Here is a 13,538-nt window from a genome sequence, read left to right as displayed (position 1 = left end):
CTCACAATGATAATGTGAGCTTGTTGATGCTTAGCAGGTATAATGTTTACCATTTTCACCATATTAGTTTTTTAGCATGCCAACATTTGCTATTAGACTGATTGGATGAAAAGACATTTTGACTTGATTATTGTGCTAGATAAAACAGGTAGAGGAGAAAGGGTTTTACAATTCATCTGGTCACCATGAATGTGCCAGAATTCAAAGCCTTCCATCCTAGGAAATATCAGTGGATCACCACAATCATTAGAGTGCATCACCTGGTCACCATGAATGTTTGTTTAATATTTTGAGCCAATCTTGTTGAGCTATTTTACCGAATAAGTGAAAACTTTGACCTGATGGTGGTGCTAGAGGAAAAATCAGGGGATTATCTAAATAATTAGAATGTATCCTCTAGGGACCCTCAATATCTATATGGCAATCCATGCAATATTTTTCAAGATATTTCACTCTGAATTCCAAATGTCAGTCTAATAGTGGTGCTACAAGAAAAGTTATGGGATCCCCAAAGTCATTAGGGTTCATCCACTTGGGACCATGGATATCGGTATAACATTTCATGACAAACCATCACATAGTTGTTGGGTATTTTAGTCTGGATGGTGGACCCACCGATAGATCATGAAGTCTTTAGCCATGCTAGCATTATAGCTGCATACTACCATCAAACAAGTGTTCATTAACCATATTTGATCTCATTTTCCCTACTAAACCTGTTCAGAAACCAAACAGGGGGCTTTTACTGATGCCTACATTTAGTCGTTCTCTGAGGATCATTGTGCTGGAATAGCTGCATTTAAGTTTACGTTGTTGCTCATGCGAGCAGTGAATTTTCTTTGACAGGGCTGTGTCCCTGAGTGACAGGTCAGGCATATGTAGGAAGACTGTGGGGGCTTGGTCAGTGCTCTGAGGCCAGGTCGCCCGATGCACAGAAGGGTCATGTGCAGTAATAATGGACAGACTGGCTCAGACCCGCCTGAGGCCGACTGCCACAGCACATGAACAGAAAGACGGCTTCACATCTTGGCCTGTCATCCTGTCTGTGTTTGTTTGTCTTGTATTTGTCAGAGAAGTGCACGAGCAACACATAACCAGTGTTACCTTCTTGTTATTGTTGTTTTATATTTCCCTCTATTAGTGCCTCGCTTACAGTTGTGGGAGTATTTTTGTACTTAGGTACATGTGGAGACATACAAGAAACAAGAGGATAACAAATTTACAATGAATTTACTCTGTAAGTGCTTTTTTAATTACAAAGTCAATATTGAATAATTATGTACAAACAGGGTACCAGCAGACTTGACATATACCTTTCACCACAACTGTATCATAAAATGAGTTAAACAGCATGTGGCATAATTTTAAAAAATGCAAAAAACATTATAAAAACATGAATATACCCTGTAACTACATTATAATTACAGTTAAAAGGGGCAATTGAACAGTATTTAACATCCCAGAATTTTCTTTCTTCCCGCACAACATTATTGTTGTTCCCCAGTAACAACAAAAATCTTTACATTACCACTAACACTATATTTATGATAAGTACACAATAAAAAAGTTTTACATTGTAATTTCCCAAAGTCATTTTTTGTAAATACATCATAATTTTAAAATAAACTATAATATAAATTTATTTATTTATTTATAATATTTCATTTCATTATCAAGACTGTTACTACTGTGTTCCTGCCTTGTTATCGAGTAATATTACTATTTTACCCTGTATTTATTAAATAGGTAGTCAGAGATTATCAACGCATTATTTCATAACCTTCATAACCTGCATTTTTCCCTTGAACTTGCATATAACTACTCAATGCATATTTTATTGATACCCTGCATGCACTAAATAATTACACAGTAACTTACGAGCTGTAATTTAAAGCATTGCCAAATTTATAAGGTTACAGTTGATTTGATTCCTGAAACTTAATGCATGTGTGTTTGTGTTTCTGCACTTGTGTTCTCTCCATCCTGTCAATGAGCACCAGTCTAAATTACATACTGCTAGTGGATGTCACACCCACTTCACTTTACTAAACAACAACAGCAGCTTCATGCCTGAAGAATCAAACAGGAACCCACCTGACATTTTAATTCTCACATATACAAATGCTAAAAGATTTTTGGCTTGGAAATAAGAATTTTGAAGGGTCGTTGGAGGTTGAGATTTCTTTTAATGGAAGCAGTTTGATGATGCTGAAGTGTTTTCTCAAATCACTTCTTTCTAAACAGTCGTTCTTGATGTATGGAATTGCAAAACAATTGTAACTGCAACTGTTGCAGAGAAAAGTCCAATTCAAATTCAGCACAGAATTAAGTGTGTCTGTGTGTCCACATGTATGCAGGCATGACCCATCCAATGCATGTGTGCATCAGGCGACAACAAATAAAAAAATACATTTCAAATGATTTAATATGTAAGAGTGTGATTACAAATAACATTTTCCTGTTACATTCCCAGGGATCTCTTTGGTATATAAATGTGTTCGTTGGGAAAGCATTGCTCATTAATTGTCACTTAGTTAAATACTTTGGTCACTGAGAGTCACCTTATAGTTCATTCAGTTTGTTTAACACACCTGGAAAAATTGAAAAAGAAAAAAACAGCCAACTTAATGCAATAACATTTTACTCTGATGATGAACACTGGTCAGTTTTCAAAATGTCTATATATTATTGTAAATTGATATAATTCAAGAGCACTAAAAGTTAAGCATTCTAAGCAAACAACTTATTCATATGCAAATGCTCCTGTGTGTGCAGCCTGATACATCCATTTTCAATCAACACCCAAACAGAACTTTGGCCTTCTTTTAAAAGACAAACAAACAAATAAATAAATGTTTTATCTTGTTGTGTGGTATACCGTCTCGCCACCAAAACAAAAAACAAGAAAACAGATACTTACCAACATTTCCACTATATTGGATCACAGAGCAGTTGTGCAGACAGAGGTTGATAACAGGAAAACAATCCGGTATTAAAGCACTGACTGAAGTAAAATCCCGTTAAAAATCCTCCAGTGAAGAAGAAAGTGTAGCTGTAGTCCTCATCATTCATTCTCCTGAGAAGCACACATTAAGAACAAAGCCTCTCACACACTCTAGCTCTCTGTCCCTGTGATTCAGCCGCTCCCCTCTCCCTCCTCCGCCTCTCTCTCGTTCTGTGGAGCGACCTCCAGTCCCCACATCACTGTTTCCCCCTCCCCTCTCCTCCCCTCACCCTCGACACAGCTTGCAGTCCTTATCACATGCACAAGCTCTATCCCCCTAGAGCTTCAAGATAAAGTCCACAGCAGCGTTTGACTCTTTCTTTCCTTCCACGTTCACCTTCTGACGTGCCTACCCCACCCCCACTCATCTTCTCCCACCTTGGTCCTTACCACTTTAAACATCTCTCAAGCTCTGTATCTGACAGCTTTCAAAGCTGTTGAACTCTTGCTGTCAGTCCCTGCTTTGTTATATTCACTAAACTCTTTACTTCACTCATAGGCTGTTGTCTTCAAGTGTATTGTAGCATCCGTTTCTTTTCTTTGCTGTAAATCTTCACGCTCTATACCTTACAGGTGTTCAAATTGCTGACAGTGTTCTTTAGTTCTGGGTTTCTATGCCTCTAATGCTGGGGGAAAAAAAGAAAAAAAAGACAATGAATAAGAGAGACAGAGATGGAAATAGACCCAGAGAGAGATACTACATTGTACTAATGAGAAGTGACCCTATTACAGTATGAGAGGGGGTAAAAAGCATCCATTCTCTCTTGGGCGTTTGTCCGGTTTTGCCCTCGATGGCCTTGGCTGTGTGCATGGCTTTGATCATGCCTGGCACACAGGTCATGTCCCATGTCCTCTTTTTGCCCCCAGGGAGCAGAGACTACAGCACTCAAGTGAGACCCCTGCCCTTAGATGTGATTGGAAATGCTGGACAACACATTTCAGGACACATCACTGATTTGCCCTCGCCTTGACACTACGTCTGCATACAAAAATCTCCCTGACAGACTAAAGTCATTCAACAACAAAGACAATGAAAATGAAATAGAAATGGAAGTTCAGATTCTGATATATGAATGCTGAAGAAATGTTAGACCTAAGGCTAGACCTAAGAAATAAACATGTTTATGCTGAGCAGAATTATGTAACTTAATCCTCAAGGGTTTTGTAAACCTGCCAAATAAATAACCATCAGACATATTCCATGTTATAGTAAGGGTCATATTATATGTCTGAGTCTGCTTTCTAACAGAACATAACCTGGCTTTGGATGATTGCATATGGGGTTGCATTAGCCTGAGTGACTGTAGTCTTGTAATGCTACAGCACATAACAGATAAACATACAGTATATAGCATGCTGCCAAATAACATGGCATAAGCTCTGTTAGAAGTCATGGTATGAATAATATAACACAAAACAGGCAGCAAATAGCTGCTGTGAAATCATTTTCACAAAGGATTACTTTAGATTGGAGCAAAACTGTTTTGTTTAAATGCTTTTGGGGGTGGGGCTTCTGATAGTCTAGGGATCTAAGATGTTAATCATGTATTCACAGTGATGTTGAGTCTTACCAATTTTCTTTCTATTTTCAAATAAAGGTTCCCTAAAATACATATCAGCTTAAATTTTACAAGTATTTGGTAATAAACTGTTGGATCACCAAACTTATTTCAATTCATCCTGTGGGGGACATGAATGTCAAAATTTCATGGCAATCCATCAAATAGTTGTTGAAATGTTTCACTCATAACGACAAAAATCATCCTCATAGTGTTGAAAGATGACAAGTCAAAAGATCAAAGTCACAAGAATTCATGGAACATGAATGTCTGTGTAAGTTTTCATCTTGTAGTTGTTTCCTTATTTCACTCTTGGCAAATGTAGCAGATTGACTGACATTGCCTTGCAGAGCCATACTGCTAGCGTGGCTCAAAACTACTGGGACAAACTATTGACATTAATTGAAATATATCAAAAGATATTGATATAACTTTCTGACTGTGGTCTTTATCTGCTGAAAAAGTATTATTTTGGCTCTGTATTCCAGCTCAGTGCATTTAAAATGAAACAATGCCTGTGAGGTTAAAGTGCTGACTTTCAGAGGAGAGAAGTGCTTCGTAAATGAACAGCTTCTATGTCTGATTCAGTTAAGAGTGCACTTGCCTCGGGTCACTGAACACTGTAAATCTTTAGTAACACTACCACCATGAAATTACTTCATTTTGAACTAGAAGAGTGCTCTCAGTAGAGTGCAGATCTCCACCAGGTGTGTGTGGGGGTATATGGGTGGGGAACAGGGAGTGTAGGGCAGACTGTGAGGTATATGTACCCACTAGATCCCTCAAGTCCTCTCTTGGTTCATCCTAGGTTCTGGACTAGGACCCACAGGGAGGCCATTTTTATTCACTATGGCCGCAACCTGTGGAAATGCCTGCCGGAGCTCCTGAGGGGAGCAGAGAGTGTGCATATCTTAAAAAAAAAAAACTTAAAAAAGGAAATGAATCAAAACTTAAAAACACCTTTTTAGTTTGGCTTTTATCTAGTGTGGGTATATCTTGTTTCACACTTTTATTATTATTTCTTATTTTTTTATTATTTTATTCATTCAAAAGTTATGCTATTTTTAACTCTTTTTATGTTCAGCACTGTGAGTTGCATTTGATGTATAACTTGTGCTATATAAATAAATTTGATTACAGTTTTTCTTGATTGCGTAAACATATTTCTTGAAATTATGCCTCTTTTTATCAAAACTCTAAACACAAATCCACAACACGTTGCCCTCAGACATAAGACACAATCCCTCAAAAACACACACACTACAACACAGTTTTACACACAGGTGAGATAAATTCAAATCGATGCTACAAAAACTGGTTATTAGTAATGTTGCTTGTGGTTCTCCCCCTCTGAAACCTTTTCACACGATGAACACAACATGCCTCCTTCCTCTTCCTCCTCCCTCTGTACTACACCTCTCCCTTCACATTTCTCTGGATCCATAGTTCCAAAACTGAATGAACTGACTTGGCCCTTTTATATATCTATTGAAGCTTCTGATTGGTGTGTTATCAATTATGACTCTTTGTGTTTCCACCTGGGTAATTGAGCTTAACCTGTTATGATTATTAACCTGTTATGAGTGTTGAGTGTTGATGAGTGTATGACTGTTATGAGTGAACAATATCGAATGTCAGTGCTTTCTCAGTGACCTCATGGTGTAGGCAAAGAGAAAGTAAGGGATTTGTGTGTAGAGTTTAGGAAAATGGTTGTGCTTTTTGAAAAATGGAGTTGGTCTTGAAATTTTAGTACAACACCCTGGTTATAGTGTTTAAGCAATTGAGAAAAACTGTAACATACTGTATGTGTGCATGTAAGAGGATTTTATTTCATTCTTTTTAGGCGGAAAATAACTGTGCACCATTTTTTCCATTTTTTACCGTATTTTTCAGTATTTTCTTTTGTCACAATATGTGCTTAGTCATTTGTTTTGGCACGATGTTCATTATTTCAATCACTAGGAACCAGCAGTCAAACAATGTGAATATTACAAAAAATTGTAATTTAAGATGCTAAATTAAACATCTTGTATTAATAATAATAATTACAAACCTCTATAATCTCTCTGTGGCCTCTTGTAAATTCCCAAAGCAGTAATCCTGGACTTTCCTCCCTCCAGCATATACCTGCCTGACTGCTGCTGTCACAATTAACTATTTAATGCCAGGAATTTGAACATTGTCTGTTTTTGTTCCAGTGAAACCTACTGAGGCAATATCTGCCTTATATTTTGTAATAACAGATTAAACAGCACAGTCTGTTGCAATATCATTACTTTTTTATTCAACAAGAGATCAAAAACCTTGTTTACTTTTAGTAAACTATGATGCAAAACTATGTAGACAGTACAAGTTGTTATTGCCTTGCTGGAAAGTAACATTTTGCAACCATTTATTTCAGATTACAGGAACATTTTTTGTGCCAAACAGAAATTTCCAGGCCAGAGGCTCTGTCTTTCTGCAGATATAAATACTTCCTGGCTCCAAAATGCACAGTGCACTTATAAGAGATTATAACCATCGCTGGAGAAGATGATTATTATCAACAAAATGGGGTAAGTTAAAATATTCATTTTTAAATCTCTCTTCCTCAGTACCAAATGTTATATACGTAGTGGAGCCTTATCATTATTTACAACAACATGGTAATAATACATTTAAGAATAATAATTTAAGTCTTTTAAAAAGCTTTGCAACTCAATTTTTCCATTAATTATCGAGAAATGTTTGGTGAGCTCATGTAAATCAAATGCTTAATTATCTAACTCAATAATTAAATAACTGATTTGTTTACAATTTGTCATTCCTAATCCTAAAATGGGCCCAGTTTTATTGTCTTCGTTGATCCAAAATAAAAGAAAAATTTTACGTTTGTTCATCATCATGTGCCTCTGTTGTTGTTTAAAGGTTTTCTTTGACTGTGCTCCTCCTGGCTGCATGGGCCTGTCTGGCAGATGTGACTCACAGCGAAGAAGGGATGAAACGCTCTGTGTCGGGTAACACACACAGACACATGCTACAAAACACAAGCGTGTCTTTGCTGATAAAAACCAAAACCAATTTCTACTTTTACATCAATATTCCATATTATTGCTACAAATATACAAAGATTTGTTGTTGGTAGGGTACTGCGTTTGATCAGCAAGCAAGAAAGCAAGATTAGTACAAGTCTACAGCCATGCAAACAGCTGTTGCTTTGAGTTAAATATTAACGTGCTGATGTTTAGCAGATATAATGTTTCCCATTTTCACCTTCTCATTTTTGTTAGCAAGCTAACATTTGCTAAGTAGCACTGATCACAATGTACAGCTGAGGCTGATGATAATGTCATTCATTTTACTAGTATTTTGTTGTATTAACTCTATTTATTAAGCATCCTTTTCAAAAAAATAAAGTTACTAAATACAGTACAGTAAAGCCAGGAATAAAGTCCATCCATCCATCATCAACCGCTTATCCTGCGTACAGGGTCAGGGGGGGCTGGAGCCAATCCTAGCTTACATCGGGCGAAAGGCGGGGTACTCCCTGGACAGGTCGCCAGGCCATCGCAGGGCCACACATAGACAAACAACCACTCACATCCACACCTCTGAACAATTTTAGAGACGCCAGGAATAAAGTATCCAAAAAGTAAAAGATAAAATAATTTAGAAAAAAACTACAACACATTCCATCAGTTAAGAGATAAGAGATTTAAAAGAGGATACTGAGTTTGCTGAAATGAATGGGTTAGTATGGCATTTATAAAAACACATCCTATAGACTCTAACAGAACAAACCTGGGAACACATTTACAGTCAGAGTATAACCCCACATTTATCCATGATGACTTATTCAGAGATCCAAATTGCCGCCTTTTACTTCAGAACACATTCAAGTGGATCCAAGCAACCACAGGCCCCAGTTCAGCGAAGCTACTGTTTTAGACTAATATCTCCTCGACAGCTGCTGTTCAGATAGATAACTCCTGCATGAAATGACACGGCTTCCCTGTGGGTTCTTAGGGCTGGGCTATTACTGCTCATTTCAGATATTCCTCTTCATTTTGCTGTAAAGCTACAGTATCAGCTCTAAAAAAAAATAATAATGATAAACTAAGTGATTAGAATCCAGTGACAGATGTGGCGAGAGAAGGGAGTTTGTTTTTTAGTAAATAAAGTAATTAGAGAAAGAAAACGTTGAATGTAACAGAACTACTGAATCCATTTTTTATTCATGCAGTCTCTGTAATGCAGAAAGCCAGTTGTAATGCAGGAGGTGATGGGGCAGTGGATAAAACACCTGCCTTTGGTGTGAGAGACCTGGGTTCAAATCCACTGCAAGTCACTTAGTTGCTCCAGAGGTGTGTGACCTCTGACATGTACCACTTGTAAGTCACTTTGGATAAAAGCATCAGCTAAATGTAATTAGTCATTCATTTATTGTGCTTGTAAGCAGTTGTTTAATGTGCTGAAAACCCTGAACAAGACACTTCTTTCCCTCTAAATAATCTCTGTCACGATGTAGAATTACAAGATTAAGTTAGTTTGGAGCCACCCGTGTACTAAGCATGTTGCCTTCACTTTGAAGAGAGGATAACTTAAACTTCAATCACAAAAGACACACTGAATAAAGCACAGAGAGTGGGTTCCCTTCTTTGCTTTGCGATGAATAAATTATAGGCCACTGTTGGAGGAAGACCTCAAAGCATGAAAGACGTTCACATTCAGACGACAAAGCTCAGTTTAAGAGAAGATCTCTGGAAGTGATAACAATACGCTTAAATGACTACAGTGCATATGCTACAGTGTGATAACCCCAGGGTCGAGGAGATCATATTTAATTAAATGTGTTTAAGTTCTACTAGAGGGAAAACTGGGAAGAACAAAAATGTTGTCAACAATGTTTTACACAGAAAGATAAACTACTTAAACGGGTGAAACGTTCTTAATATCTGGGCTCTACAGACATCTTGGAAAGGAATTAGTTAGCAGTGTCTTTATTTATTCAGGCGATGTTGTTGAGATCAAGAGAAATTTGAGAACATATTACATAGCTTATATACCAGAGGAAAGCAAGACAAGTCAATATAGACACACTAATTTGAACAATAACAAATAGGATTTTTTTGTAAATCCAGCAAATAAACCTTCAACGTTAATAGGAACATCAGAGGTTTGCTCTTTTGTGAAATGCATGCATGTGCTCTTTTTGGAGTTTAGAACAAGCTTTAAATTAATAATAGATGTCATGAAAGAGCAGACTGTAACTTGGGGAACGTCTGTTTTGCTGTGGAGTCCGTGACATCAGCATGAAAACAGGGATGGAATGTACTAGACTGTTTTACTCAAATAAAAGTAAAATTTCTTGCTATGGACAACACAGCGGGTGCAACAATGCTACATAAGTTAAACAGCCTGCCACTTTAACTGCAGAATTAAATATCACCAAGGTAGACAACACAGAGATATATAAACACTATGAACTCGACAGCAGCTGCAGCCCACAAACATTAAAATAAGACTCTGCACAGTTTTTACACACCACATAGCGCACACACATTGCACATGTTCCTAGGCAACGCAGGGATTGTTGATGTTCTCCTCTGGTAGGTTACATCCATCAGTGAGTTTGTTGTTGTACTCACCTGTCTGAATGTCATTCTGCAAGTGTTTTGCACCGCAAAGTCCTCCACAGTCGGTTCTAGGTTCAACTTCTCTGCTGATTCAGTTCATTCACACTATGCATAATACAACGTGTCCACTCAACCTCTCTGTCCCACTGAGCATTGAGTTTTCAAACATTTTGAGCTGAATCAGCCTGCTTTCACAATTGTGACAGGGGTTATTGTCAAAAACAGCAGAAAGACCTCACACACCTACTGAAGATAGCGTCTTTGCCGGACCCAGAATGCAGCTGTAGGTCACGCAACACTGTAGGTGTTTGATTTGGGTCACTTTGCATGCTCACCTGTCCTGAGTACGACCGCGACCCTTCCACCTCCCTCACGTTTTTTTTAAAGGTTTATCATGACTTTTCATATGATTTTGTTTTTACTCTGGATGCAACTTGAAATGTAAAAGTAAAATTGACAATGAATTGAACTGAACTGAAAATAAGCACAAGCAAAATTACTTAAAAGTACTAAAAAATATATATATAAATACACACAAAAAAAAGAACTCTGTGACACAAACAAGACTAAATGTAATTTGTTACTTCCACCCCTAAAAATAAAAATTAATCATATGTAGAGTAAAGAGTAGGGGCCTTAAAATTGGTCCTTGTGGCACACACAGAAACATATGATGTGAACCAGCTGTAAGCAGATTAATCAAAGCTCACAGAAAGCATATTATTTAACAAAATGTGATCATAGGCATCAAAAACATTGTGACGTTGACCTAACCTTTCAAAATTTACAGTGTAGGTCACAAGAGAACAAAGTGTAATGTAAAAAAAAACAAAAAAAAAAACTTCAAATACAAATAACTTATGTTTATGTCTCAGCTTCCAGGTCAGAATTACTCCGTCCCAGGCGAATGGTTGGGGGGACTTTGGCTCCTCATGTCCCCTGGCAGGCCATGGTCTACATTGCTGACAGTGTGCTGGACGGAGGCTTTGCAGGTGGTGCTCTCATCTCTGATCGCTGGGTTTTGACAGCTGGAAGGAACCTTTTTGTCAAAAAAAGTCGACAGGATATTCAGGGAAAAGATCCCGTCATTCCTAAAGTGTACCTGGGAATTTCACAACGGGCGGAAGCTGATGCCTCCAAAGAGGTCGCTGTAGAGAAGGTGAGAAAGATAAACGTTTGACTGAGGTTAAATAGGCCCCAGTCAAGTGCATGTTATTCGTCCTTTTAGTGTGGATTTATTTTAAGTTCTAGCCAAAGATTTGATTTCCATAATAACCATAATGCAGTGCTGAATTACAGAAAATAGTAACATGTAGATTTTGTTCTATTTTTTATTATATACAGTATAGACAATATATCTCCAAAATGTCAGTTATTAAAGAACTATGTTACCTTCCCCTCCTGCAGGTTGTTCTCCATCCAGGCTTCCAGAACCAATCTGACTGGGACAACAACCTGGCTCTGATCCAGCTGAAGGAGCCTGTGGTTATGAGTGATAAAGTGACCCCAATCCCTCTGCCAGAGAGAGGCCAAGACCTGGCAGACACCTTGAGAGGGTCAGGGGTCATCACCGGCTGGGGCTGGGGGGCTCTCCTCACCCCAGCTGCATCACTCAAACACCTTGTACTCCCCCTGGCCAGTCACTCTGACTGTAAGGCCGAATATGAACATATCAAGCTCACACCAGCTGTAGACGACAATATGTTCTGCACTGGACCCAGCAAGTTTGAGGAAAATGTTTGCTTTGGTGATGCAGGAGGCGCTCTGGTTGTGACAGATGCTGAAACCGGGGACATTTACGCTGCAGGGATCCTTTCCTATGACAAGTCCTGCAACAGGTACGAGTATGGAGTCTATATGAAGATTTCCTCATATTTGCCCTGGATCCACAGTGTCGTCAGAGGGGATACAGAGAAATCGTCTGCTCTGCGCTCTGATGCAATGTCTAAGATGTACGCATGGCAGCTATAGAGCCACAGGCTCTGTAGAGAAATCATTGTAATGTGTTGAGTCATTGAATTTTATTAAATGCTTGTCATGTGACCACTGCTGTGTTCTGTCACTTAATTGTTGTGATTTGAAAGGGGAAAATTCATTTGCAATAATACACACAAATTTCCATTCACAGAAAAACATTATTATCACTTGTAAGCAAATGGTCAGTAACGTCATATGTTTACGTTATAGAGGTCGTAGCAATTATGACTCATGTCTGTCAAGACTGAAGGACAATGTAGCATGATATTGTTATAGCTCCTTTTTCCATTCTTTCCACAACAATGTCTGTCACTTTTCATGTGTACAAACGAGTGCGACGCCATGAATACCTTCCAGGAAGCACTGTTATCCCCATACCTAAACGATTACTGCATCTCACCACTCTCTTCACGATGGCTGGTGTGTAGCTGTTTGAAATAAGCTACTGAACAAAATTATAAACGCAACACTTTTTCCCCCGTTCATCATGAGCTGAACTCAATGATCTAAGACTTCCTCTATGTACACAAAAGGCCTATTTCGCTCAAATATTGTTCACAAATCTGTCAAAATCTGTGTTAGTGAGCACTTCTCCTTTGCTGAGATAGTCCATCCACTTCACAGGTGTGGCATATCAAGATGCTGATCAGACAGCATGGGTATTGCACAGGTGTGCCTTAGGCTGGCCACAATAAAAGGCCACTCGCCCTTTGAGTTCAGCTCATGACTGCTCATGAGTGTTGCGTTTATAATTTTGTTCAGTATATAAACTAGTTCTTTCTGGTATCTGTGGTTGTCTCAGGACTGTAATAAGCACGGCCAATCATTTCATTGGGACAGAATTAAATGATTGGCTGAGCTACCTGCCTGTATACCTACTTGTGCGCATGCAACTGTCTGCCCATGCTCTCACTGTGCATGAAAATGTGTTTTGTGGGAATGGCTTTGGAAGGAGGCCTGAGCAGAGGGGGTGGGATTTTTTTCAATTGGAAACTTTAAAAATCTAGTCACTTGATAGTATCTCCAACTTGCCAACACCAGTTTGAAGTTTGAAAAGAGACTTGGCAGCTTTAAAGGTTGAGATGACATTTCATCATGTGAAGTCATCAGCGTGAAAGCAACAGTTGACAATGGAATAAAAGTGAATGACACAATTCAGAATTTGTGGTTTTTCAACTGTTGCCTGCAGATGTTTTTCTTCCCACCACCCAGAGCAGCGGGACTTCAAAGATATTTTCGTCTGGCAGATGTGTCTACTCCGCCACAAATCATGAACTGTCTCAACAACAAATGCTTTTCTCCACCCCAGAAAAGTAGGATGGTGACAGCTGCCTGTCCAGCAAATGAGGGAAGGGAGGGAAAGAGAAGAGGGACGGAAAAATC

General features: G+C 38.5%; 1 protein-coding gene across 1 annotated transcript; it reads left to right on the top strand.

The window, feature by feature from the left end:
* Positions 1 to 7,031: 7,031 nt before the first annotated feature.
* On the top strand, positions 7,032 to 12,221 carry LOC123958442 (haptoglobin). Its single transcript, XM_046031765.1, has 4 exons — positions 7,032 to 7,118; positions 7,471 to 7,559; positions 11,054 to 11,337; positions 11,586 to 12,221. Exons 1-4 carry the CDS (start codon positions 7,096 to 7,098, stop codon positions 12,147 to 12,149), a joined length of 960 nt encoding a protein of 319 aa, XP_045887721.1. The 5' UTR covers positions 7,032 to 7,095; the 3' UTR covers positions 12,150 to 12,221.
* Positions 12,222 to 13,538: the final 1,317 nt, after the last annotated feature.

Source organism: Micropterus dolomieu, linkage group LG20 (assembly GCF_021292245.1).
Source record: "Micropterus dolomieu isolate WLL.071019.BEF.003 ecotype Adirondacks linkage group LG20, ASM2129224v1, whole genome shotgun sequence".
In the NCBI taxonomy this organism is placed as follows: domain Eukaryota; kingdom Metazoa; phylum Chordata; class Actinopteri; order Centrarchiformes; family Centrarchidae; genus Micropterus; species Micropterus dolomieu.
Note: the sequence above shows the minus strand (reverse complement) of the source record. Positions and strands in the feature narration are given on the sequence as shown.

Coding starts and splice junctions, on each gene's coding strand:
- LOC123958442 (XM_046031765.1), top strand. CDS start 7,096: ATGATTATTATCAACAAAATGGG. Junction 7,560..11,053: donor GATGAAACGCTCTGTGTCGG/GTAACACACACA, acceptor TTTATGTCTCAG/CTTCCAGGTCAGAATTACTC. Junction 11,338..11,585: donor AAGAGGTCGCTGTAGAGAAG/GTGAGAAAGATA, acceptor CCCCTCCTGCAG/GTTGTTCTCCATCCAGGCTT.